The sequence below is a fragment of the Physeter macrocephalus genome, chromosome 12, assembly GCF_002837175.3.
Source record: "Physeter macrocephalus isolate SW-GA chromosome 12, ASM283717v5, whole genome shotgun sequence".
Taxonomy (NCBI): domain Eukaryota; kingdom Metazoa; phylum Chordata; class Mammalia; order Artiodactyla; family Physeteridae; genus Physeter; species Physeter macrocephalus.
In genome coordinates this window covers 70,022,557-70,048,607 of record NC_041225.1, presented here as the reverse complement: position 1 = coordinate 70,048,607, position 26,051 = coordinate 70,022,557, and the positions used below count along the sequence as shown (strand labels likewise).

Genomic DNA, 26,051 nt, shown 5'->3' with positions numbered 1-26,051 from the left:
TTGGGAAATCCATTGCCTTTGGTCCCTTTCCAAAGTCTTGGATAATCTCGTTGTCCCCTTGGCTCTTGCCACTTCTGCTTCTCTTTTACCTGCTAAAGGCATAGTGTTTGTCTTTCTCCTCAACTCACAGCATAATGCCCCCATGAAAATGAAACCTTGGAAGGAAAGTTGTCTTGAGGGGATCTGGCACCAAAACCCTCCTTGAGGTAAAGGAGCTAAAGACTTGTCGACCTTCCTTGTATCAGGAGTGGGGAAATACAGGGAGAGGAAAACCCAAACGAATAACATAGTTGAGTCTCCTTTACATGGTGATGGTATTAAAAAAGCAGGAAAGTTCTTTACTCCTTTAAGTGTATTTGGAAAGTTTTAAAAAAATGTCATTCCCTAAAGTTGTATTGTCTGGTTATATACATTTGATATCAATATTATAATCGAATTAACCATTCAAGTGAACAAAAGTCAGCCCATGCTTCGTCTCCTTAATTCTAATCTTGAAGCAGGTAGAGAAGAGAGGCCTGAATTCTTTCTCTATGCCATGGAGCGTAGCAATAGAGATTTGCTCCATAGATACAGAATGGTGGTTTCTAGCCTGTATTCCCAAGGCATTTGAAATTATTGGACAATTGCTGAGGACAAGATGCAGGAGGGAAAATTGAGACCAAGTGTGCAGGGCTCCGTGGACTCCCATTTCAATCATACTAGTCCTTTTCCACTTGCTTTATGTATAAAATTCCATGTAAACCTTTGTTTTAATGGATTCCATTGTTATAAAAACTTGTAAATCATTGAAGGAATATATAAGTATATACCTACAACATTTGAAATTCCCCAGTATTTTGAGTTAAAGGTCTCCCATTTTCCAGAGTATAATTCTGTAGTATAGAAATAAACCTTCCCCTTAAAATACTATGTTGCTTAATTATCAACTGTATGTGAAAATCCCCGGATGATAGGCCAAGTTTGGGGGATAGTATGATTTATTTAGACTCTCAGTTCCTTTTCTGGATCATAGGCCATCCTTTGTGGGTGGTTGTGGATATAAACCTTGCAACTTGCTACACTACCAGTGTGGGTTCTTCACTCATCTGTTCACTATACAGAACAATATAGTTCCTAGAAAGCATTAAGTACTTCCAACGGAAGTACTGAATCATGTTCTCATTTAACCAGAGTTTTGGAAACTATTGATTTTAGGGCTATGCTGATCATCATATACATTTATATCTAACTACTGGTTATTTTGTTGTTGTTGTGGTTATTAAACAAATTATTCAACTTTAACAAATTATTATTCAGAGATTTTAGAATGCAATTCAGACAGTACCTAAAAATAATTTTAAATGGTTAACTTTATTATATGTCCAGCCAAATAACATGTATGCCATAATATTAGAATTAAAGATTCCAAGAGACAAGTTTAAATACAGTAAAATATTCATATTAAATATTTTGTAATGACATTTTAAATTTTAGAATGCTAAGTTTTGGCTTGTTAAAAACATATTTGAGTAAAACTATTTCAGTGTCAGACATTTTAGTAACATAATGTTGTAGCTTTCAGAACAGAAAGTTCCTTTTTTTTTACCCTACTCTGCTACTATCATTGTAGTTTATAGACTTAAGAATACATAGTGTCTTTTGTGCAGTATGAGCATTACAATTTTAATTTTTCTCCTATTAGTATCGAATATTAAAATTAGAGTATTCAAGTTTAGAGATGGTTTTTTCATTGGAAAAGGTCGTGCGATCAATGCGAGAACTAGGACTTCCAACATTGCTCAGCCAGGACTTCCTACAAAAAATAAACAAATAAATAAAAATTAGCATTTAAGTATATATGGACTAGCTAAAATGATCCCATGATGAGTAATAATGGGCATTTACGTTTACTAAGTAACTTTTGCATATAATGTGAAATATATACATGATTTGTACAACGTAAAAATTTTATATCAGAATACCACAGAGTGAGTTTAACATATAATTAAATGTGGACAAAGAAAAGCTAATGACAAATTAAGCACAGTCAACTCCGGATGATTTCATATTGGGGTTATTTCCCTCCTCTTAAAACATCCGATGCCATTACTACCTAGCTCTTGTATGCAAAAGGATAAAAATATTTTTATAAAGAAGAAAGACAATGCACCATGGGTTTTTCTCCTTGCCCAGCACATGGTAGGTTATATATATGTATGTGCAGAATGAAAGAGAAAGAATGAAAGAATATGGAAAAATCACATTTATTCTTTATTTAAACATTAAAATAAAATTAGATGAATATTTTTCTTATCTATTCAAAAACCATTTCTTACCACATATATTAGCAAAGTGCATTAAAGAGAGAGTAAATGTTCTGAAACTTTTTCTGCTTATGTAGTGTTTTTTCTTATTAGTGATATCATGTGTCTAATTTATACATGATATCACTAATAAGTGATAATTTATACATTTGGTACTTACCTCAGATGCTTCATATAAATTCCAAGATTACTGTAATATTGCTAACACCTCAGATTTTGTTAAGGATTTTCCAGAATCTTTCTACCTACTAATAATTAGTTGGGGTGACAGATTAAGTGGGACTACAGGTTAATAATAATAGGAGGCAGTTTTATACAAATGATGGCTGTTATCCCAGTTGTAGAAACAGTCTACAAGTTTCCTCATATCCCCAAAAGTCTTTGAGGTTGTGAAGCTAGTGCTGTGTACAGCTGTGCAGTATCATATGTAACAATCTCACATAACCTTGAATTAATATTTTCTAAGATAAAGTTGTCTGACTAGCTGAAAATTACTCTTAGGCTGGAGAAGAATGACGATGATTCAAAATTGCCCTTGTGTTATTTAACTCTGTTATTGGTGTATAGTGGATTTACAATATTATATTAGTTTCAGGTGTACAACATAGTGATTCAATATTTTTATAGATTACACTCCACTTAAAGTTATTATAAAATATTGTCTATGTTCCCTGTGCTGTACATTACATCCTTGTATCTTATTTTACAAATAGTAGTTTGTTTTAACCCCCTTTTTGATTCTTATTTGTGACAATTTTTCTGGGTAAGGTGAACTTTTACTTTTGTTCTTTTTCATAAGCTAAGTCATCAGCACTGCAACATTTTCTTTTCTTCAACTCATTTAGTTGAAATCTTAAAAATCAAAATTGCAAGTGTTGAAGAATGAAGTTCAGTTATTATGAAAAGGACTGATGGCTTCAACATTACCAGTCAAATCTCCTTGAAACCTTCTAGAAAAGAAAGGCCAATAGTAATAAAAGCTAACATTTATGAAGCACTACCTGTTTGCTCAGCACTGTGCTAAATTCTTTACATACACTATTTCCTTTAATCCACACATTAACCCTGTAAGTTATAGTCCATTAGTCCTCCTAAGTTACTGAGGAGGAAAGAGACACAGAAGAGTTAAGTAACTTGCCCAGGGTAGGAGCAGTGGTGGTGGTGACAGTGATCAGATTCTGGATATACTGTGAAGGTATAATCAATGGATTTGCTGACAGATTGGATGTGGGTGTGAGAAAAAGAGGAGACTGAAGGATGACACCAGGGTTATTGGTTTGAAAAACTACAATTGGTTTCAAAAACTACAGGATGGAATTGTCATTTACTGAAATGGAGAGACTGTGAGAAGAGCAGATTTGGGGGAAAGATCAGAAGTTCAGTTATGGAATGTCAAATTTGAGATGTCTGTTAAACATCTAAATGAGATGTTGAGTAGGCAGCTGGATCTATGAATCTGGCTGGAGAGGTGAAATTTGGAATTTGTCTGTAGATAGACAGCATTGAAAGCCGTAAGAATGGATGGGATCACCAAGAAAATGAATGTAGATAGAAAAGGAAAGAGGTCCACAGACTGCACTGTAGGGCATCCCAATGTTAAGAACTCAGGAAGTAGAAAAAGAACCAGCAAAGGAAAAGAAAGCATCCAGTGCTGTAGGAGAAAAACTGGGAGAGCATTGTGTCCTGAGAGTCAAATGAAGCCCTCTGAGAACAGGGAGAGATCAACTGGGGCAACACTGTTGGCAGGTCAAGTAAGGTGAGGACTGAGAAATGACCATTGTGTTTAGCAACACAGGGGTCACTGATGACCCTGACAAGAACAGTTTTGGTGGAGTGAAAGCCATATTTGAATGGGCTCCAGAGAGAATAAGAGAGGAACTGGAACCAGTGAGTCCTGGACTTGGACTAGTGGACATCAAAGCTGCAATGACTAATCCACCTGAGCTCTGTGTATTTAACTAGTTGAGAGCTTGACTATCTACCTGTAGTTGATCTTCAACACCACCAAGAACTTCTTCACTGGCTAGACCTATGGCCAAGGAGGAATTTACACCACTGGTAGGAGCAGAATGGTCATGCTGTTAGGTGAGTCAGCTCTGTTTACACTGTGTGTGTGTGTGTGTGTGTGTGTGTGTGTGTGTGTGTGTGTGTGTATGTATGTATGTGTCAGGGAGGGCCACTCTGTGCCATGGCTCCACACATGCCATCCATGTTGCTAGGAACTGTCTTGTCTGACCTGCCTACTCACCTAGGAGTATTCTGGTCATCTGTCACTTGGCCAGCCCTAAGACCTCACTCTTCATGTGCTGCCCTTGCCCTTGATAGGGGTGGCTCAGGTGTGGAGATGGCAGACATAAGAGTTCTCCTAGCCAAAAAATACTAGTCACAAATTTTTACACAAATTTATATCTAATTAGTTAGGATGTGATTGGAATGAGATATATATTTTTTCCCACTTCCCCTTAATGTGTAAAAGAACCACATAATCCAATAGTACCCATTAATTCAATTCAGTAAGTATTTAAGTAGCACTGTATGCAAGGTATATTCTAGATACTGGAGTGCATACATAGGCATTTAAAATGAGGTTCTTTCCTCAATCTAACCTTACATCTAAAGCAACTAGAGAAAGAAGAACAAACAAAACCCAAAGTTAGTAAAAGGAAAGGAATCAAAAAGATCAGAGCAGAAATAAATGAAATAGAGACAAAGAAAAAAATAGAAAAGATCAATGAAACTAAAATCTAGTTCTCTGAAAAGATAAACAAAATTGATAAAACTTCTCATGCCTGACTCATCAAGAAAAAAAGAGAGGACTCAAATCAATAAAATTAGAAATGGAAAAGGAGAAGTTACAGTGGACACCACAGAAATACAAAGGATCATAAGAAACTACTACAAGCAACTATATGCCAATAAAATGGACAACGTAGAAGAAATGGACACATTCTTGGAAAAGTACAAAAAAAAGAAAATTACAGACCAATACCACTGATGAACATAGATGCAAAAATCATCAACAAAGTACTAGCGAACTGAATGTAACAATACATAGAAATAGAAAATATGAACAGACCAATCACAAGTACTGAAATTGAAACCATGATTTAAAGACTCCCAACGAACAAAAGTCCAGGACTAGATGGCTTCACAGGTGAATTCTATCAAACATTCAAGATACTGGAGTGCATACATAGGCATTTAAAATGAGGTTCTTTCCTCAATCTAACCTTACATCTAAAGCAACTAGAGAAAGAAGAACAAACAAAACCCAAAGTTAGTAAAAGGAAAGGAATCAAAAAGATCAGAGCAGAAATAAATGAAATAGAGACAAAGAAAAAAATAGAAAAGATCAATGAAACTAAAATCTAGTTCTCTGAAAAGATAAACAAAATTGATAAAACTTCTCATGCCTGACTCATCAAGAAAAAAAGAGAGGACTCAAATCAATAAAATTAGAAATGGAAAAGGAGAAGTTACAGTGGACACCACAGAAATACAAAGGATCATAAGAAACTACTACAAGCAACTATATGCCAATAAAATGGACAACGTAGAAGAAATGGACACATTCTTGGAAAAGTACAATCTCCCAAGACTGAACCAGGAAGAAATAGAAAATATGAACAGACCAATCACAAGTACTGAAATTGAAACCATGATTTAAAGACTCCCAACGAACAAAAGTCCAGGACTAGATGGCTTCACAGGTGAATTCTATCAAACATTCAGAGAAAAGTTAATGCCTGTCCTTTTCAAACTATTCCAAAAAATTGCAGAGGAAGGAATACTCCCACTTATTCTGAGGCTATCATCACCTTGGTACCAAAACCAGACAAAGATACCAGAAAAAAAGAAAATTACAGACCAATACCACTGATGAACATAGATGCAAAAATCATCAACAAAGTACTAGCGAACTGAATGTAACAATACATTAAAAGGATCATACACCATGATCAAGTGGGATTTATCCCAGGGATGCAAGGATTTTTCAATATCTGCAAATCAGTGTGAGACACCACATCAACAAATTGAAGAATAAAAACCATATGATCATCTCAATAGATGCAGAAAAAGCTTTTGACAAAATTCACCACCCATTTATGATAAAAACTCTCCTGAAAGTGGGCATAGAGGGAACATATCTCAACATAATAAAGGCCATATTTGACAAACCCACAGCTAACATCATTCTCAATGGTGAAAAGCTGAAAGCATTTCCTCTAAGATCAGGAACAAGACAAGGATGTCCACTTTCACCACTTTTATTCAACATAGTTTTGGAAGCCCTAGCCATGGCAATCAGAGAAGAAAAAGAAATAAAAGGAATCCAAGTTGGAAAAGATGTAAACTGTCACTGTTTGCAGACAACATGATACTATACGTAGAAAATCCTAAAGATGCTACCAGAAAACTACTAGAGCTCATCAATGAATTTGGTAAAGTTGCAGGATACAAAATTAATGCACAGAAATCTCTTGCATTCCTATACACTAACAACAAAAGAGCAGAAAGAGGAATTAAAGAAACACTCCCATTTACCATCATCTCAAAAAGAATAAAATTCCTAGGAATAAACTACCTAAGGAGACAAAAGTCCTGTTCTCCAAAAACTATAAGACACTAATGAAAGAAATCAAAGATGACACAAACAGATGGAAAGATATACCATTTCTTGGATTGGAAGAATCAATATTGTCAAAATGACTTTACTACCCACGGCAGTCTAAAGATTCAGTGCAAACCCTATCAAATTACCAATGGCATTTTTCACAGAACTAGAACAAAAAAATCTTAATTTGTATGGAGACACAACAGACCCCGAATAGCCAAAGCAATCTTGAGAAAGAAAAATGGAGCCAGAGCAATCAGGCTCCCTGACTTCAGACTATACTACAAAGCTACAGCCATCAAGACAGTATGGTACTGGCACAAAAACAGAAATATAGATCAATGGAACAGGATAGAAAGCCCAGAAATAAACCCCCACACATATGGTTAACTAATCTATGACAGAGGAGGCAAGGATGTACAATGGAGAAAAGACAGTCTCTTCAATAAGTGGTGCTGAACAACTACATGTAAAAAAAAAATGAAATTAGAACATTCTTTAACACCATACACAAAAATAAACTCAAAATGGATTAAAGACCTAATGTAAGAACTGATACTATAAAACTCTTAGAGGAAAACATAGGAAAAGCAGTCTTTGACATAAATCACAGCAGTATCTTTTTTGATACATCTCCTAGAGTAATGGAAATAAAAACAAAAATAAACAAATGGGACCTAATTGGGCTTCCCTGGTGGCGCAGTGGTTGCGCGTCTGCCTGCCGATGCAGGGGAACCGGGTTCGCGCCCCGGTTTGGGAGGATTCCACATGCCGCGGAGCGGCTGGGCCCGGGAGCCATGGCCGCTGAGCCTGCGCGTCCGGAGCCTGTGCTCCGCAACGGGAGAGGCCACAACAGTGTGAGGCCCGCGTACCACAAAAAAACAAAACAAAACAAAACAAATGGGACCTAATTAAACTCAAAATCTTTTGCACAGCAAAGGAAACCATAAACAAAATGAAAAGACAACCCACGGAATGTGAGAAAATATTTGAAAATGATGCAACTGACAAGGGATTAATCTCCAAAATCTGCAAACAGCTCATGCAGCTCAAATCAAAAAAACAAACAACCCAATCAAAAAATAGGCAGAAGATCTGAATAGACATTTCTCCAAAGAAGACATACAGATGAACAAAAGGCACATGAAAAGATGCTCAACATCGCTAATTATTAGAGAAATGAAAATCAAAACTATAATGATATATCACCTCACATTGGTGAAAATGGACATCATCAAAAAGTCTACAAACAATAAATGCTGGAGAAGTTTTGGGGAAAAGTGAGGTTCACTGTTGGTGGGAATGTAAATCGGTACATCCACTATGGAGAACAGTATGGACGTTCCTTAAAAAACTAAAGATAGAGCTACCATATGATCCAGCAATCCCCCTCCTGGGGATTTTCCAGAGAGAAACATGGTTTGAAAGGATACATGCACTCCAATGTTCATTGCAGCGCTGTCTATGATAGCCAAGACATGGAAGTAACCTAAATATCCATCAGCAGATGAATGGATAAAGAAGACGTGGTACATATATACAACAGAATATTACTCAGCCATTAAAAGAATGAAATAATGCATTTGCAGTAACATGGTTGGACCTGGAGATTATCATACTAAGTGAAGTGAGACAGAGAAAGATAAATATCATATGACATCACTTATATGTGGAATCTAAAAAAAAAATGATACAAATGAACTTACTTACAAAACAGAAATAGACTCACAGACTTAGAAAACAAACTTATGGTTACAAAAGGGAAAAGGTGGCTGGCGGGGGGAGGGGAGGAGGGTTAAACTGGGAGGTTGGGATTGACATATACACACTGCTATATTTAAAATAGATGACCAACAAGGACCTACTGTATAGCATAGGGAACTCTGCGTAGTCTTCTGTAATAACCTAAATGGGAAAAAATATTTGAAAAAGAATAGATACATGTATATGTACAACTGAATCACTTTGCTGTACACCTGAAACTAACACAACATTGTTAATCAACTCTACTCCAATATAAAATAAAAAATTAAAAATAATTTTAAAGTTATATGTATTTAAATTATTCAATATTGCTTTTACTTTTTCATGAATATTTATGAATAAAAAGTATTTATGAATAGAGTATTGATTATGAATAAAGTGAAGTCAATAATTAATTTTATTTCTCACAAAGAATTGGGTGATTTGACCCCCCTTTTCTTTTCTTTTTTTTTTTTTTGGTGGTATGCGTGCCTCTCACTGTTGTGGCCTCTCCCGTTGCGGAGCACAGGCTCCAGACGCGCAAGCTCAGTGGCCATGGCTCACGGGCCCAGCCGCTGCGTGGCATGTGGGATCCTCCCGGACCGGGGCACGAACCCGCGTCCCCTGCATCGGCAGGCGGACTCTCAACCACTGCGCCACCAGGGAAGCCCTGACCCCCCTTTTCAAAGAAGCAGTATGCTGATCAGTGTTTCTCATAAAGACAAAAAAGAAATCTATGTAAATTATTTTTAAAAACCCACTTAGAAACCAATTACAGTGAATTAAACCAAACTATGTCTTTTGTGAAAAAAGAAATACATTCTCTTGACTGATCTTCTTGAATTACTTCGAAAAATTATTAAACTTCAAGAAACCTGTATTAAAAAAAGTAACAATTTTGTCTACTTTTGTTCAAGTCCTTATGTTCCTCATTAAAATTTTGTTTGCTTAAATTCAGGTCCTGTATATTTCTTGGTAAGTTTATACTTAGATATGTTCTATTTTTCTTGCTGTTTTGAACAAGATGATTTTTTTTTTTTTTTTTTGGTATGTGGGCCTCTCACTGCCGTGGCCTCTCCCGTTGCGGAGCACAGGCTCCGGACGCGCAGGCCCATCGGCCACGGCTCACGGGCCCAGCCGCTCCGCAGCACGTGGGATCCTCCCGGACCTGGGCACGAACCCGTGTGCCCTGCATCGGCAGGCAGACTCTCAACCACTGCGCCACCAGGGAAGCCCGAACAAGATGATTTTTAATCATCATGTTTTTAAACTGGTATACAGAGAAACTAGTGATTTCTCATATTGTAATCAGATGGCTTACTGAACTTCCTTGGTGATATAATAGTTTCTCTTTTCTTTGTGGTTGCCTAGGTAAACCACCCCATGTATTTTTCCAGAATTCATTCTGTTAGTCAATTTTTAACACAGTGGATAATTTCAAATTGCTCTTTATTTTAGCTTCTCTAGCCACATTTTGGCTACTTACATGCCTTTCAGAGAATTGCTACAGTAACTATGCAGAGAAAGATTGAATCATGAACTGTGTACGCCCAACACGAGCATAATACACTAATACACGCTCTTAACTCCAGCATATTTTACCTATCAGTTTCATAGACTCAATACATATTGAATGGATGGTTGGATGGATGGGTGAATTATATTTTCTCGAACAAGACTCAAGTCCATTATTTCTGCTGTAAATCTGAGTCTGCTTTGTATGCATATATCTTTCAGGTATTTTTATTTAAGCAACATGATCCACTGGTAGGCTTTAAAAAACAATAAGAAGTTTCAATGAATAAAAATGAAAGAATGAGAATGTAAACTGGAAAATTCTATTGACAGAAGTCATGTTACTTGATAACCATGTCCTCCCTTCACTCTAATATAAATGCCTTATGTAGAAATTTTGAAAATAAAACTAATTTTTGTGAAGTTTAATTCTCTTACCAAAATCATGTTGCCGTTAACGATTATAAAGAAATAACAGAAACAGGAATTCCATTATAGATACATTTCTTACATGGTTGATGAGAACTGTACACAGTTGTGAAAACAATTTTTTATGGAATGGCAAAGGACAATGATCTTGTACATATTACTTTTAAGTATTCTTCAGGCCATCTTTGCGTTAAAGAGAAATGAATAAAACACAGTGCTGATAAATGTTAAGTGACCAAGGAGAAATCTCTTCATTTAATAAATTAACTGTGCTGTGTTTTTCTGTTCCTGTTCAGAGAATCACCAACTATGGGTCCCCTCAGCGTTTCTACAGCATTGTCTCTAATTCGTGGGTGCTAATGGCACACATTTAGCTGTCAAGTACAGTAAGTGCCACACATTTATGGCCTTGGCAGCCAGCAGAGGCCAGCTGTGGCCTTCTAAAATGCACTGAGGTTTTTGCCCTCTCAGAGGCCTTACTTTGACTGCCCCTATCTAAAAAGGGCTATTGTGTATATCATGGGAATTGCCACATTCTATAATTGCTGTTTATATGATTGTTTATGTATTCACTATGTGCCTCATCCACATTAGAATGCAAATTCTAAGACAGGGTCAGAGTCTTACACACTATCGTATCCCTAACGTCTAGCATGATGCCCAGTGATAATGGGCACTCAATACATATTTACTGAATGAATGGAGTCTTTGTCATCTGCCTGCCCTCCTCAGGTCTACAGCTTCCATGCATGAGAGGAAGGGGCATAGACTGTGTAGGGTCTACACAGTCCACACACAGAAAGGAACCCTGAGCACGACCTGTTAACTCTTTGATTTTTACCTCACACAAAACAAAACCATCCTGCTTTGTTCCCCCCACTCTTTGAAAGGTAAAGAAATAGTTGCTCTTATTACAGAAAATGAGTAAATATTTTGCTGATGGAAGTCCCCTATGAAATAACTCAAATAATGACAATATTCAGTCTCTTAAAGAAAGTTAGAAGCCTATGGATCGACCTAATAAGCTGAATATAAGCCTGTGGTTCATGGGAATCTGTCCATGTATCAATATTTTTGCCAGCCCCCAGATTTTACTGCATTTCTTGTGATTGTGAGTTTACTCACTACATAAATAAACATAGTAACCGACTTCACTCAGTTTAGGGTGACTATCTCAACACCACAAGAGGGCCAAGTCCATCCTGCAAACCCAGTCACCTGATATGCCTCCGCCTTGGTCAAATTCAGCGCACAACTGGTTGTATATGCTCATACATGTTGTGATTATCCAATAAAAATCCTTAGACATTTTTCTTAGTATCCCAAAGATGTACAGACACCTACTATTTATTGTATTTGCTGTATTAATTCAGGATTTTTAAGCTCCTTTTTAAAGAAAAGAATCCTTTCTTCCAACATAATCTTGCACAAAAGCTTACTGCTTATAGCAGGAGTGAAGTGCTTCTCTGAACAAGGGAATGGTTGGGGCCTGGGGGTGCAGAACCTTCCCCCCAGGCCTTTCTCTCTGCCAGCTGCACCTCGAGAACCACTGGGGAATCCCAAGGGCTCTGAAGAGCACAGTTTGAAAACTTCCCTATTAACCTATCACTGAGCAAGGATACAGAGGAGTGGAATGGTTGGAGGATCCATCACAGGGAGAGGTGGAAATCAACATAAGGCCATCTTTTCTATAACTCAAGTCAGCATTTCCTACAAAATGTAGTAAGCTCCTGGAACGGTAAAAAAAAAAAAAAAAAAAAAAAAAAAAATCCCATTTAACTAATATCCTTCTCTGAAACAAAGAGGTGAAATTAAAGCATTAGAAAGCCAATACTATTAATAATTCATAGCAGTTCTATTTCCTGGGACTAAAGTGGGGCAGCATAATCCTTTCACATAGCTCTGTAGCACCAGTATAAAATGTAGACCACAGCAAGAAAGCAGACAGTAGGAAAAGACAGCTAATGAATTAAAAGCTAACATGATGCATGTTGGAAAATATTGAGTTGTCTGCTCATTTCAAGCTTTCAAATTAGCATTAATAATGAAAGGATAGCATATAATATTTTTGCTATTCTCCTTTCTTTAGCAAGTTTCCTTATTTAGTTACATGTGGACAAATAATATCATATACTTCTTTATTATCAATACAAGCATTTTGAACGTATTTTGATATAATGTGTAAAGTTTCTGTTAGATATGTAGCCCATGATTAGTGAAGTGTTCAGTGATTATAAAGGGAATCCTAGGATATCCATAATTAAGCTGAGACCAGATTCCTCATCTTTAAAATAGGATAATAATACTCACTTCACTGAGTTATTGAAAGGATTAAAGAGAATGTATATAAATTGCCTAATGCGATGTCTGACACCCAGCAGGCCCTTAAAAGCAGTTATTGTAGCGTAATTGTTCTCTACCTTTGCCAAAGATGATGGACAGCCTGCTTAGCAAGCTCTGTGAGCCTCCATGTCACACACTTCAGTGCAATTCCACTAGTAAAACCTCTTGTTCTTGGTGGAGCTGCTTCTCGGCTGCAGTGGGAAATAGCATGTCACTCAACCTCCTCATCTGGGGGAGAGTCTGGAAGAACTACCCGGGCATGAGCTATGTCTGAGATTCTGAGAACCAGCCAATCTGAATCAAGGGCCTGGATGCAGAGAAGGCAGAAGAAGTGAAGGCATGATTGAAACCTCTAGCTTCTCTGCCACACCACAGTTTCCAGGTCAACAAAGTGACAGATATGCTCTTCTGTTTCATTTTGTAGAAAGAAAATAAATGCTGGCAGCACAGTGGTAATGAAGTGGACTTTCGGGTCATTCTGCTTGGATGTGAATCCGGTTACCAGTTCTTAACTGGTCATCTTGGGCAACTTTCTTAAACTCTCAGTGCCTCATCTGTAAAAAAGGAGAGTATATAGCCTACCCCAGAGAGTTGTTATGAAGATTAAACAAGAGAATCTTGTGTAAAGCATTTTACACAATATCTAGAGAATAGTAAGCACTCAATAATTTTTAGCTATTGTATCAGACAGGGTACAGTAACAGGTAATGAAAACCACCTTAGCTATTTTACAATGGAATTTAATACTGCAAAGTAGGTCATTACAAAATCACCGGAAGGTCTGAAAGAACATATTTGGATGGGCCTGTTGGAGCAACTCTGTAGAATTGGCTGCTAAAGTATAAAATGTTAAAACTGTGATTCTCATGCAAATACATTATGACATGTGTCAAAGATTTCTATTCAACACATTAATTAATGAGGGAACCTGGAAGATGTTATGTCTGGTTCAAAGGAGAATTTAGGCACACACACATATATATTCGTGCATACAATCAGGAATGCTGAACTCAACTTGCTAATAGATGCAAAATTGGTTAAAATTCTACAAGGCAGCACTGTCCAACAGCCTTGTAATGTGAGCCTCATGTATAATTAAAAATTTTCTAGGACCCACATTAAAAGTAAAAATAAATAGGTAAATTAATTTTAACAATATATTTTATTTAGTCCAATATATCCAAAATATTAAGATACAATCTATGTAAACAATAAATAAAATGAACATGCTATTTTACACACTTTTATATCGAGTCTTTGAAATCTGTGTGTATCTTACAACACATCTCAATTCAAACGTACCACATTAAAGTGCTCAATAGCCACATGTGGCTAGTGGTTCCTATATTAGTGTACTCCTAGGGGGCAATGAAAAAGTAATGTTTGGGATTATCTTTTTTTCAGGGCAAAAGCTGATTGTATATCTATCGGAGAAAAACTAATTTGCTTTGCTATGGACAAGAAGTGTTTGCATTTCTGTAGTTTGTTACAAGTAACTTTCTACCTTACAGAGTTGTAAAATAACCTGGTCAACAGAAAATCAATCAAGTGCACATTTGTATAGCATCTGAAAATTCCATAAAGCTTCACTAGACAATACCCAGCACTTCCCTGAAAGACAGCCCCTAATCTCCATTTCCAAACCTTGGACAATTTTTTTTTTTCTGATAGGCCCATTAAGGGAGCTGCTAGAAGTCAGGAGGTTGCCACCAAAATCGCTGCATTTATGAACACACTACCCCAACTGCAGTCTAGGAGTCATGAAGCCCCTACCAGAATTGTTGGCTCCAGAGCCTCGTAATGTTTGCTAGAGCCTCACCTGCTCACCCAATTCAGTTCCAAATTCCACACGAGGACTTCTGATTGATGAAACCAAAATCACATTTGAAACTCTAGCTGCAAGGGTGTCTGAGAAACATAGCTCCTAGATCTCCAGAGTCTGCAGTAAAGGAAAGGCACCAGAAGGCATTTGGAACAGAGGCTGAGCAAGGCAACATACCATGTCTACCACTGCTAATTGGTTAACAAGAATTTCGTGAAACTCTACACTATGGGATACAAAAGATGAGAAATCTTTTTGCTGGTCTGTATGACAGCAACACTTTCGTGAACTCTTTCAGATCTGGAGTTCTCTTCAGCACTAGAACAGAATCCCAAGGAACACCAACACCGAAGGGTCAGGTGGAAAAGGGAAGCAGATGGAGGAGAGGTAGAAGGAGTGACCAGAGAAGAGGGAAATAACCATGAAGTGTGGTGTCAGTGTTAGGGAACTGTTGACGGAAACGGTCCGCCTTGGCCAGGCATGATGATAACCACTTGCATGAGTTGTCTCACAACAGGAGGTCCTGATAAGGAATGTGGTACTGTCACCAAAAACTAACTGGGAGAATCTGGGAGGGGCCAAAAGGAGGGAGGAGACGCCAGCCAATAATATATCCTACCAGCCACCCAGAATCCTTCTCACTGGAACCCATCTTGTCTGAGAGATGCGCATGCCACCAAGAGGGACCCTGGGTCAGACCAGTTATGGGCCAAGCAAGATGATTGGCCAGAGACAACTGGGAAACTAACCCCATTACCATAAACCCTGAGACTGTGAGCCACGTGGCAGAGCAGTTCTCCTGGGTTCCCTGACCCTGCTGCTCTCTGCCCAGGTGCCCCTTGCCAATAAAGTCTCTTGTTTTGTCAGCACGTGTGTCCCCTCGGACAATTCATTTCCGAGTGTTAGACAAGGGCCCACTCTTGGACCCTGAAAGGGATTCCCCCGCTTCCTGCAACATTAGGAAAACTAAGTACAAAGAATATTTTTAAGAAGGAGAGAGACGTCAACTTCCAAATGCTCCTGAGACCCAAATAAAAGATGAACTGAAGAATACTTTGGAGACCTTTGCAAGATCAGATTCAGTGACGTGGTGGGGGTAGAATCCTGATTAGAATGGTTTTAGGAGTGAGGGGGAAGTGAAGAAATGAAGACAGCAAGAACAGATCAATTTCTTGAGCTGTCTGACTGTGGAGGAGAGGAGAGACACAGCAGCTTTACACAACTTTAAGATTCTGTTTTTGGCATGCCAAGCCTGCCTCTGCTCTGAATTCAATGCCTTCCCGTATTTACAAGCGCCTTGCCTCAGAAGAACAATAGTCGAGGAGGATTGCTTTAAGGACACACGGTCTAGGATGTTTTCTGTTCCTGATATGTTAAAATCTACTCCTACATGGAGCCAAATGAGAAGGGAGTTGGCGGGACTCGCCTGTATTTTCACCCCTCACCCTGACCTCTCTCTCCACCTCCCCCAAAATGCTCATAAGCAAATTGAATTGTTGGGGTGATGCCATTAGTTGACAAAGGGCTACTAGATAGTTTAGAGCCAAATTGTGACCCGCCTAGAGCAGAGGCCATTATTTCAGACAGTTTTTAAAGCCTAGTTCCTGGCTCTATTTTATGTCTCCACCCTTGTTTTTTTTTTTTTTCCTTTTCCACTTGTAAATGTACACTCTCTTGTTACAGTTTTACATAACCTTACAAATCACTTTAAGTCATGTTGGGAACAAAGTGAGGTTTAAACATATAAAGCTGTGAGGACTGTGTTTTGCTTTTTTCTTTTTCTCCTTGATGCTGTTTCCTTAATTTTTATAAAGGAAATTATTGGACAGGGATATGGAGATTTATTTATAGAGTTTTGTTTTACAGCCGACTTTGCTAGATACCTTTTCCATTACAGCGAGACACGCATCGTTCTGAGGTCACAAAAACATGTATCTACAGGGCAGCCGTCTCCGTGGCCGCCGTCCTGACCCGGGCCTTGAACAATCGGACAGAGAACTCTCAGCCGCCACCCTGGAAGCTGCCAATGGCAGCTTCGGGCTGGATGCTCCGCTGAGGGTGGGGTGGGCGCTGCGGGCACCTACCCGGCTGCAGCCTCCAGCGAGTGTGGTGCTGATGGGGCGCCGCGAGCCGCGCTTTGCTGCGGCTGCTGGAGGAGCTGGGGCCTTGGCTCTCCCAGGCCCGCCAGCCTAGTGGAAGCCTAGACGAGAGGTGACTGCACTGACTTTTAAAGACAAACTCACAAAGCGTCTCCCTGACAGTCACTCTGAAATAATTTGTGCGGAATTGAATCAAAAGAATAGTTCGAAGGTAGAATGGAGAGGCAGCTAATGACCCAAGTACCACTGATCAAGCAGGAGATTTGATAGGTGGAAAATCAGAAAAATTAAATGTTATAGACTGTTGGGCTGCGTTTTAAAGGGACCGTCTGTGACAGAGCTTACTGCGCTTACATGTTAACCCTGAAGATGGGGGCTTTCAGAATACCTTTAAATATCTAACAGGAAATCAAAATAGTGAAACTCTTCTTTATGGAGATGTCTCAGGGAAATGGCTTATCTTTTTGAACTTCCCAGGGTTTAAAAAAGAAATTATTTTTCCATTCTCGTTTTCCCCTAGGAGGGTGTTTTATCTTTAAATGTAAGCATGTGACTCAGTTCATAGGGAGGTTCATGATAGGAGGTAAGAAGGCCATTTCAGCTCATAAGCGGTGTCACCCTGATAACAAATTTAAATAGTATATGCTTGTAGGATGACTTAAAACTGTTGTATTTTTCATTAAAAAAATCTAATTTATTAACAGCTGGATTAATCTTAGATAAATAAAAGGACATCATCTGTATATCCAAGTTACCTATCTAGTGGGAGGTGACAAAGTGAAAGAGGGAAGGATTAGAGGCTAAAAGGGAGAAGAAAAGGATTTAATGGAAGAAGTTGACAGATGTAATGATTCCCCCTCTTCTAAGGTAAAATTCTACATAATTTTAATATTGCATTTTAAAATTGCTTGATTTCTCTGAAGCGATTAATAAAATGATTAAAGAATGTGTAGTACTAGAATCAGAATGCAGTTTAATTAATTACATCTCCCTCTTTTGAATTGAAAGCTACTTATATAGTAAACGACTGTCATATTTAGTTTTCCAAACGACTTGCAGATGAGGCCATTCAAACTAGGCATGTAAATCTAAACTCACCAGAGTGGTATGTTTACATTTGAATAGAATTAGAAGTCTGAGGTCTCAAAAGTTATAACCATGAAGCTAAAGCCAGAAGATGGGTCCTGCTGTGGAAGAAACCAGACTCCCTGACACTGGGTCTAGAAAGTACTATTTGATCTGGCAGTCATCCAGAGGAGGACTTATGTTTGGGAGCCTCTTCTACTCACACACCATTTCCTGCTATAGCTAAACTTACATCAAAGAAAGAAACTAGCTAGCAGCTTCCTATAGAACCCTATGAGACATCGTTACATTGGTGGAGATGCCGATGGTCTTCAGTGGTCTAGGAAATTGATATTAAAAGCTTTCTCTGAAATGATCAAGTTCAGGGGAACAAATGCATACTAACCAAATTCATAGGAGATCAATTTATAAAAATACAATACCATGTATTCATTTATATTGGGTGCTCTATTTGTCAAATATATCATCCATCTATACAAGAATTTCCCAATTGGGGAAGCACGCTAATGAGACAGATTTACAATAGATTGTTCTTTCTCCAGTCTAGGCATATTTTGGCCTAGAAAATATATAATGATAAAACCTTCTTCCCTAGAAAACACTGAAACGGTGGTATTGATCACCTTTAAAAAACTCTACACCACCCACCATTTTTCACTTACCACATCACTGCCTCACACAGGTTAATGAGGCTGTGGTTTTCTTTACAGTTACTTTGTTCCTGTCCTGAGGATACTCTCTGATTATACTGAAACATATTCCAGTACGTCCTTGTTTTTAGGGCAGAGACAAGGAAAAACCTATCAATTATATCATGTATACAAACCCCATCTTAAGGCAGTTTGCTTTGAAAGAGGTGATTTTACTTGTTTCAATTTTAGAAGGCAACATTTCTGATATTTTCGCCTAGATTTAGGAAAGGTAAAGGAAGTGAAGGCTGTTCTACCCAGTGGCTACTGGAGTAGTAGGTGACGGCAAGAATGCCCCCTTGCCACAGAGAGAATTAGCCAGAATGGGAATGTGTTAAAGGATCATAATGTTCTCCATGGCGACCAAGCAATAATAATCTCATGGCAACATATAGCCGATGTTCTAATTAGGGAATGTTCCCATTACTGTGGTTGCTACCCTCAAACCTAGAGACTTAAACAATATTTATCCTGCTTACAAGTCTACAATGTGGACAGAGCTTAGCGTGGCAACATATAGCCGATGTTCTAATTAGGGAATGTTCCCATTACTGTGGTTGCTACCCTCAAACCTAGAGACTTAAACAATTTATCCTGCTTACAAGTCTACAATGTGGACAGAGCTTAGCCGGGAGAACTCATCCCTGCCATGCATGCTGTAGAGGGTGGCTCGAAGGCTGAGGACTGGAATAACTGGACGGCTCAGTCACTCAGAGGTGTGGCAGGTGATCCTGGGAAAACTCAGTCACCTGGGGTTGAGAACGGCTGAGGCTCCTCAGACAACTCTCTCCATGCCTATGTGGTCTTTCCAGCATGGTGGCTTCAGGGTAGCTAGACTTCTTACATGTCTGTCAGCTCAAGGGCCCAAAGTCACAGGGTCCAAGAGAACGAGCCAGCCAGGCAGAAGAGGACTGTCTATTCTAACCTAGTCTTGGAAGACTCTCAGGGTCAGGTCCACTGCATTCTATCTGTTAAAAGTCAGTCACTGGGCTTCCCTGGTGGTGCAGTGGTTGAGAGCCCGCCTGCCGATGCAGGGGACACGGGTTCGTGCCCCGGTCCGGGAAGATCCCACATGCCGCGGAGCGGCTGGGCCCGTGAGGCATGGCCGCTGAGCCTGCGCGTCCGGTGCCTGTGCTCCGCAACGGGAGAGTCCACAACAGTGAGAGGCCCGCGTAACGCAAAAAAAAAAAAAAAAGCCAGTCACTAAAATTGGTCCCTATTCAGGGGGATGGGAATTAAACCCCATTTTTAGTGAGAGGAGTGTCAAAAAATTTGTGGACTTGTTTTAAAATCACCACAATATATAGTTGAAAAATTATAGGAGAATATACCATTTATTTATTTACACATTCATTCAACAAATACTTACTGACTGTTACCATACACTAAATAAGCATTGCTTTTTAACCTTTTAAAAAAGATTTTAGATATTCTAGCTCAAGACAACTCCCATTTGGACATGGTTTTATGTATTGAGGAGGTTTTGTTTTATTTTAGGCCCATCATCTAAAAGTACCCAAATCAGCATAAAATATCAGATGATGACAAATCATCCATTTGGAGAGTATAATCTGAACAGCACAAATGGGTTTTTATTAGAACTTATTAAAAGCCTGAGATAATGGAAGTATAAATCCTCATTTGATACACATATTCTGGAAAAGGTCGTTGTTGAACAAATTTGTGTAAAAGCAAATCATCTTTCCTACCAGCTTTATACTTTTAGTGACTGACATAAGAGAAGTTTTCCTTTACTTCCAAAATATTTCCAGTTGCCAGTGTGTGAAAGGATTGATCGGATAGACAAAAGGTTATCAGACACCTCCAAATCACTAAATCCAAAGCATCATATATTTTTTGCCCTCAAAATATTTTTACTTGGCATTTCTCCTCTCCACCTAGGCTTCTAGGACACCACCTTTTGTCTTCCTCCTACATCTCCAGGGGTTTCTTCTCAGTGGGAGTTCCTCTTACTGTGTTCAGTCCTTACTTTGGTGATCTCTGGGTTTCTGCTCCAAATCCCCTCCTCTCTTAATCTCTGTCTACTCTTTGAATGATTTCATCTAAACCTAGACTTAGCATGAAAGTTCCAGATTCATATAATCCACTGTCCACTGAATCTCCCCACTTGATTGTACTGTATCTACCTCCACCCACACCCTGTACCCCCTTCCCACTCACACCTCCCTCATCCAATATGCTCTTCCTCCTGCATTCTGAAATTTGACAGAATCTAGAGAGTCTCTGACACTCAACATCCGTGCATAGTCAATCAACCATAATGTCCCATTGATTCTAAACATCTTTCATCTCTTTTGCATCCTCATTGCCCTTGATTTACATCAGGCTCTTGTCGGTTTGCCAGGAATATAGGTCAAGACTGGCTCTGAGGCCATTTCTTAGCAAATACAATGAAAATATTTGAGACTTTTGCCTTCTATCCATAGCATTTGGCTCTGGACATCTCCTATTGATGGATCTCAGTGGGAGGTGTTGGTCAGGAATAGAAAATTATAAATCACAATGTTTGCATTTTATCTTCACAATAGTTGAAGTTTACCTTAAAATAGCCACAGAAGATGAAGTGGCAAATGCAAACCACTGAGCACAGAGTTATTAGATATCTATTCTGTAATCTGGGCTACAAAGACAAATATGGCATGGTCCCTGCCTCCAATGAACTCAGAATTTAGTGGGAAAAGCAAATGATTACAATTCAGCATAATAAATGCAATGATTAAGGAATGTGTGAGGTATTGTATGAGTCGAGGAGGGCGTTCTCATTGTCTTCATTGGGTAAGCCTGAAAGGCAGTGGAGAAGGGAGTGACACCCTGCCCAAAAAGGTGGAGTAGGGCTTCCAGAAGATATAAAAACGCTCTCTATCTTACCAAAATCTTAAGAGATGATAGCTCTGGATCCTGACATTGGGGATTTGGGGAATTCTGCCAGCTGTTTTCTCAAGTTACCTACTTGATTCCCAATCTCCACATCTCTAAAATGAAAAGTTTGGTTTAAATAAGAGGTTGGCAATTTTTTTCTATAAAGGGCCAGATAGTAAATATTTCAGGCTTTGTGGTCAGTATAATCTGTCACAACTATTCAGCTCTGCTGTTGTAGTGCAAAAGCAGCCACAGACAATACATAAACTGACGGACCTGGCTGTATTACAATACAACTCTAATTACGAAAACAGGCAGTGGGCTGTATTTGGCCCTTGGGATGTAGTTTGCCAAAGCCTGGTCTAAATGATCTCCAAGATGCCTTCCAGATTTACCAATCCATTGGTTTATGAAAAAGCAGTTCTCAAATACTTGATATACTTTATGTTGGTTTTTAGTTTACTCTTGTTGTGGCTGGTTAGCTCACTAAATGAGAACATGGAATTTAAAGTGAGAAGATTTGGGGTTTGATTCACTGTGGGTCAGTTAGCTTCTCTGTTCCATGACCACAAACCACAACACAGACTTCAACAAATCCATTCTCCTGCTTGGAGCCAGGTAAAGCTGTGTGACTGGACAAATGTCATCCTTTCCTGCTTCTAACAATACAACCCCTGCACTTGCTCCCCTAATGATGGTGCAGCAGCATTCTCTTTACATATGTTCCAACATCACTGAGTTCATTTCAAAAGAGCAACATATGGCACTTCCCTGGTGGTGCAGTGGTTGAGAATCCGCCTGCCAATGCAGGGGACACGGGTTCGATCCCTGGTCCGGGAAGATCCCACATGCCGCGGAGCAACTAAGCCTGTGAGCCACAACTACTGAGACCATGCGCCACAACTACTGAAGCCCACGTGTCACAACTACTGAGCCGGCATGTCACAACTACTGAAGCCCACGCGCCTAGAGCCCATGCTCCACAACAAGAGAAGCCACTGCAATGAGAGACCCGTGCACCACAACGAAGAGTAGCCCCTGCTCGCCACAACTAGAGAAAGCCCACGTGCAGCAACAAGGACCCAACGCAGCCAAAAAAAAAAAAAAAAAAGAGCAACTTATTTTTAAGAAAACCTGTCAATATAACAGCAGGCATTGGGGAATCTATAGGTACACAGAAATGTCTCATCACCTTTCAATAAGCCAAATTGGTTTTTATGGCTACTAAGCAAAAGAATGCTACAAAAGCATGCTGCTATGCTCATAAGCTAAAGCAGAATCAGCAAACTATATGACTTGAATGCCAACAGTCCTCCCCGCTTTCCCTGTAGTAGACATTGTTAATCAATCCTAGCACTTTTCCGAAATCACAGATCCTGCATCTGTTCTCATCATTCTTCCAAACACACTGAACCAGGAAGCAACACTAAGTTGACTGGCATTACTGTGCTAGATTAAAGCTATTGTTCTATTGCAACAAAAGTTACTATGCCTTATTTTTCCTATCACTTTCCATCCCTGCCACTGAGTTACTCATACCTAAAAACATATACCTATAACATTGGATGCAGCAGCTATAAAATTCAACAGTACAAAAATGAAGATAATATAAATCTCATATGTAGATAGGAGCATAAATCAGTAAGAAAACTTTTATAGAGAAAAACTTGGCACTGTTTATTAAAAGACTTAAAATGTGCATACTAGTTGGATACTTGGGGCTTCATTGTATTATTCTACTTTCAGGTGTGTTTGAAACCTTCTATAATAAAAAGTTTAAAAAGTGTACCATGAAGATAAAAATATTAACGGTAGTTGATAAATGATATATTATTATATAAAGGTATAATCTAAATTAAGGGATAATACAGAACTGAAATAACTCAATGTTGCTTTATTGTAGAAAGTTTTGTGCCTATGATTATCTAGCATATAAAATTATAAAGCAAATTTCACTATTGAAACCATTTTACCAATTTCTTAATATGCATACTGAAGGATTTATATGTAAAAGCTTATAAATGCGTGAAATATTTCTGCAAAAATAAATGAAAACTACTAAAAGTAGCTGCCTTCTAGGGGGGAGAAGAATATCTGGAGGGAAGGCAAGGAGGAAGGCTTATTTTTCATTGAATATCTTATTGTTCCTTTTGAATTTTTGTACATCTATCATGTATTGCCTAATTAGATAAATAAAATGTGATTCAGCCTCACACTGGTCAGATTGGCCATCATCAAAAAATCTACAAACAATAAATGCTGAAGAAGGTGTGGAGAAAAGGGAACCCTCCTACAATGTTGGTGGAAATGTAAATTGGTACAACCATTATGGAGAATAGTATGGAGGTTCCTTAAAAAACTAAATATAGAAATAACATATGACCCAGCAATACCACTCTTGGGCATATATCCGGACAAAACCATAATTCAAAAAGATACATGCACTGCAATGTTCATTGCAGCACTATTTACAATAGCCAAGACACGGAAGCAACATAAATGTCCATAAGCAGAGAAATGGATAAAGAAGATGTGGTACATATATACAATGGAATATTACTCAACCATAAAAAAGAATGAAATAATACCATTTGCAGCACACGGATGGACCTAGAGATTGTCATACTGAGTGAAGTAAGTCAGGCAGAGAAAGACAAATACCATATGACATCGCTTACATGTGGAATCTAAAAAATTATGGTACAAATGAACTTATTTACAAAACAGAAATAGAGTCACAGATGTAGAAAACAAACTTATGGTTATGGGGGGAAAGGGGGGGATAAACTGGGAGACTGGGATTGATATATATACACTACTATATATAAAATAGATAACTAATAAGGACTTACTGTATAGAACAGGGAACTCTACTCAATTCTCTGTAATAACCTATATGGGAAAAGAATCTTAAAAAGAGTGGATATATGCATATGTATAACTTATTCACTTTGCTGTAGAGCAGAAACTAACACAACATTGTAAATCAACTATACTACAATAAAAATTATTTTTAAAAATGTGACTCAGTGACTCTACTCCTAAAAATTTATCCTAAAGTATCATTGAGGATGTACGTAAAGATTTTGCCTCATGTATCAATTTTAAATTAATAAAAGATTAAGAATGAGTTTGAAAAATGCCTAAGGGAATAAAACATTTCTTCTTTTTTTTCTCTTCCCTATGGGGAAGAACAATCTGAACACAGATCGAAATATAAAACTTGGCTTTTGTGATCAAAGTCAGAGTCATTACAATGAATGTTGAAATTTTATGGGCAAGTTCTCTTGCTGGGAGGTAATGACATCCAGAGTTAAATACTACGTAATATCTTACCAATGGTATTAAGTCTTTTCAATGGTTTAGTAACTCCAATGTGGTAATGCAAGAAGTGATTTTTCCCCCGTGTATAAATAAGTTTTATAATATTGAAAACTGTTAGACTAACATATTTATGAGGTGTTATTAACAAAGGAAAATAGTGGCTGAAATATCCGAACTAACAACATGGAGACACCAGACATTCTGAGTGGGAGATTCTTTTAGATTAAAATGGATTACCGGGGCCATGGCTAGATGGTGAAGGGTCTTGTACAGCTTGCTAAGGATGTGGATTTTTTTCTGAAAAGATGAGAACCTAGCTGTATTTCTGAATGAATAATCAAGGTGCACATAGAGGATGATTAGAGGGAGTAAATATTAAAAAGAGTATACCTAGGGCATTTATAATTTCTTTAAAGGAATTTCTCCTAACGATAGAAAGGGCAAACATGTAAGCTATTTAAGCCAGCTTCAATTTTTCTTTTCCAGAAAAAGATGTATGATACATAAATATAGAACCCATAGCAATTGCTATGTGAACTACTATACTAAATATAGTTAGGGATATGCTTAATGTTGCACTTTATTGTTTGACTAAATATTAACTAATAAAAAAATTACATTAAACTGGAACTTTTTCCTTATAAATACTCTATTAGGCAAACCAGGCAGGGCTTGGATGTTCATTATAAGACAGCACATGCTGACACTCCAAATTCTCCTAAATGGATTTCACTTAATATGTTAGATTCGATAAATCTGCTTAATCATTTCTCAGAGCTTGGTATTCCTTAGAAGGAGGATTGTTAAATACCTACAAAGCTGATCCATACTCTGAGAGCTATCCGTTTCTCCTAGTGAGAGCGAGTCCTCAGTTTCCTCTGGTTGGGAGTGACATAGTGAGATAACACGACAGATGAGATCCAACTAGTCAGATGTTACTGGAAAAGTACACTTGGATTCAGGTTCACATTAGTCTGGCTCTCTTTTAGAGAATATAGTTGAGCTCGCACAGTTCAAGGGCTTATCTGAAATTTAACTTGACTAAATACAAAAGAACAGCCCCATTAGAGTCATCCAGTAGAGCTGGATCATTTTAACTCAAGGTCAAAATAAACTTTATTGGTGTATTTATTAAGAGCAAGCTTGTTTAGATGAGGGTTTTTTTCTTCTTTCATACCTTACCTTGCACAGAACTTTAATATT

General features: G+C 38.2%; 1 protein-coding gene across 3 annotated transcripts in view; it reads right to left on the bottom strand.

The window, feature by feature from the left end:
- Window positions 1-1,182: 1,182 nt before the first annotated feature.
- ACYP2 (acylphosphatase 2) overlaps window positions 1,183-26,051 on the bottom strand; it is a 172,121-nt gene continuing 147,252 nt past the window's right edge. The window contains exons 4-5 of one of the 3 annotated variants that reach the window (XM_055089179.1): window positions 8,784-8,823; window positions 1,673-1,792 (exon numbers count right to left, since the gene is read on the bottom strand). In XM_055089179.1, coding sequence (XP_054945154.1) covers window positions 1,760-1,792; window positions 8,784-8,823 — 73 coding nt within the window. In that variant the 3' untranslated portion in view covers window positions 1,673-1,759. Of the gene's footprint in view, window positions 1,793-8,783; window positions 8,824-26,051 lie in introns of all 3 variants that reach the window. The other 2 variants (XM_024119085.3, XM_028496565.2) reach the window with 2 other exon arrangements.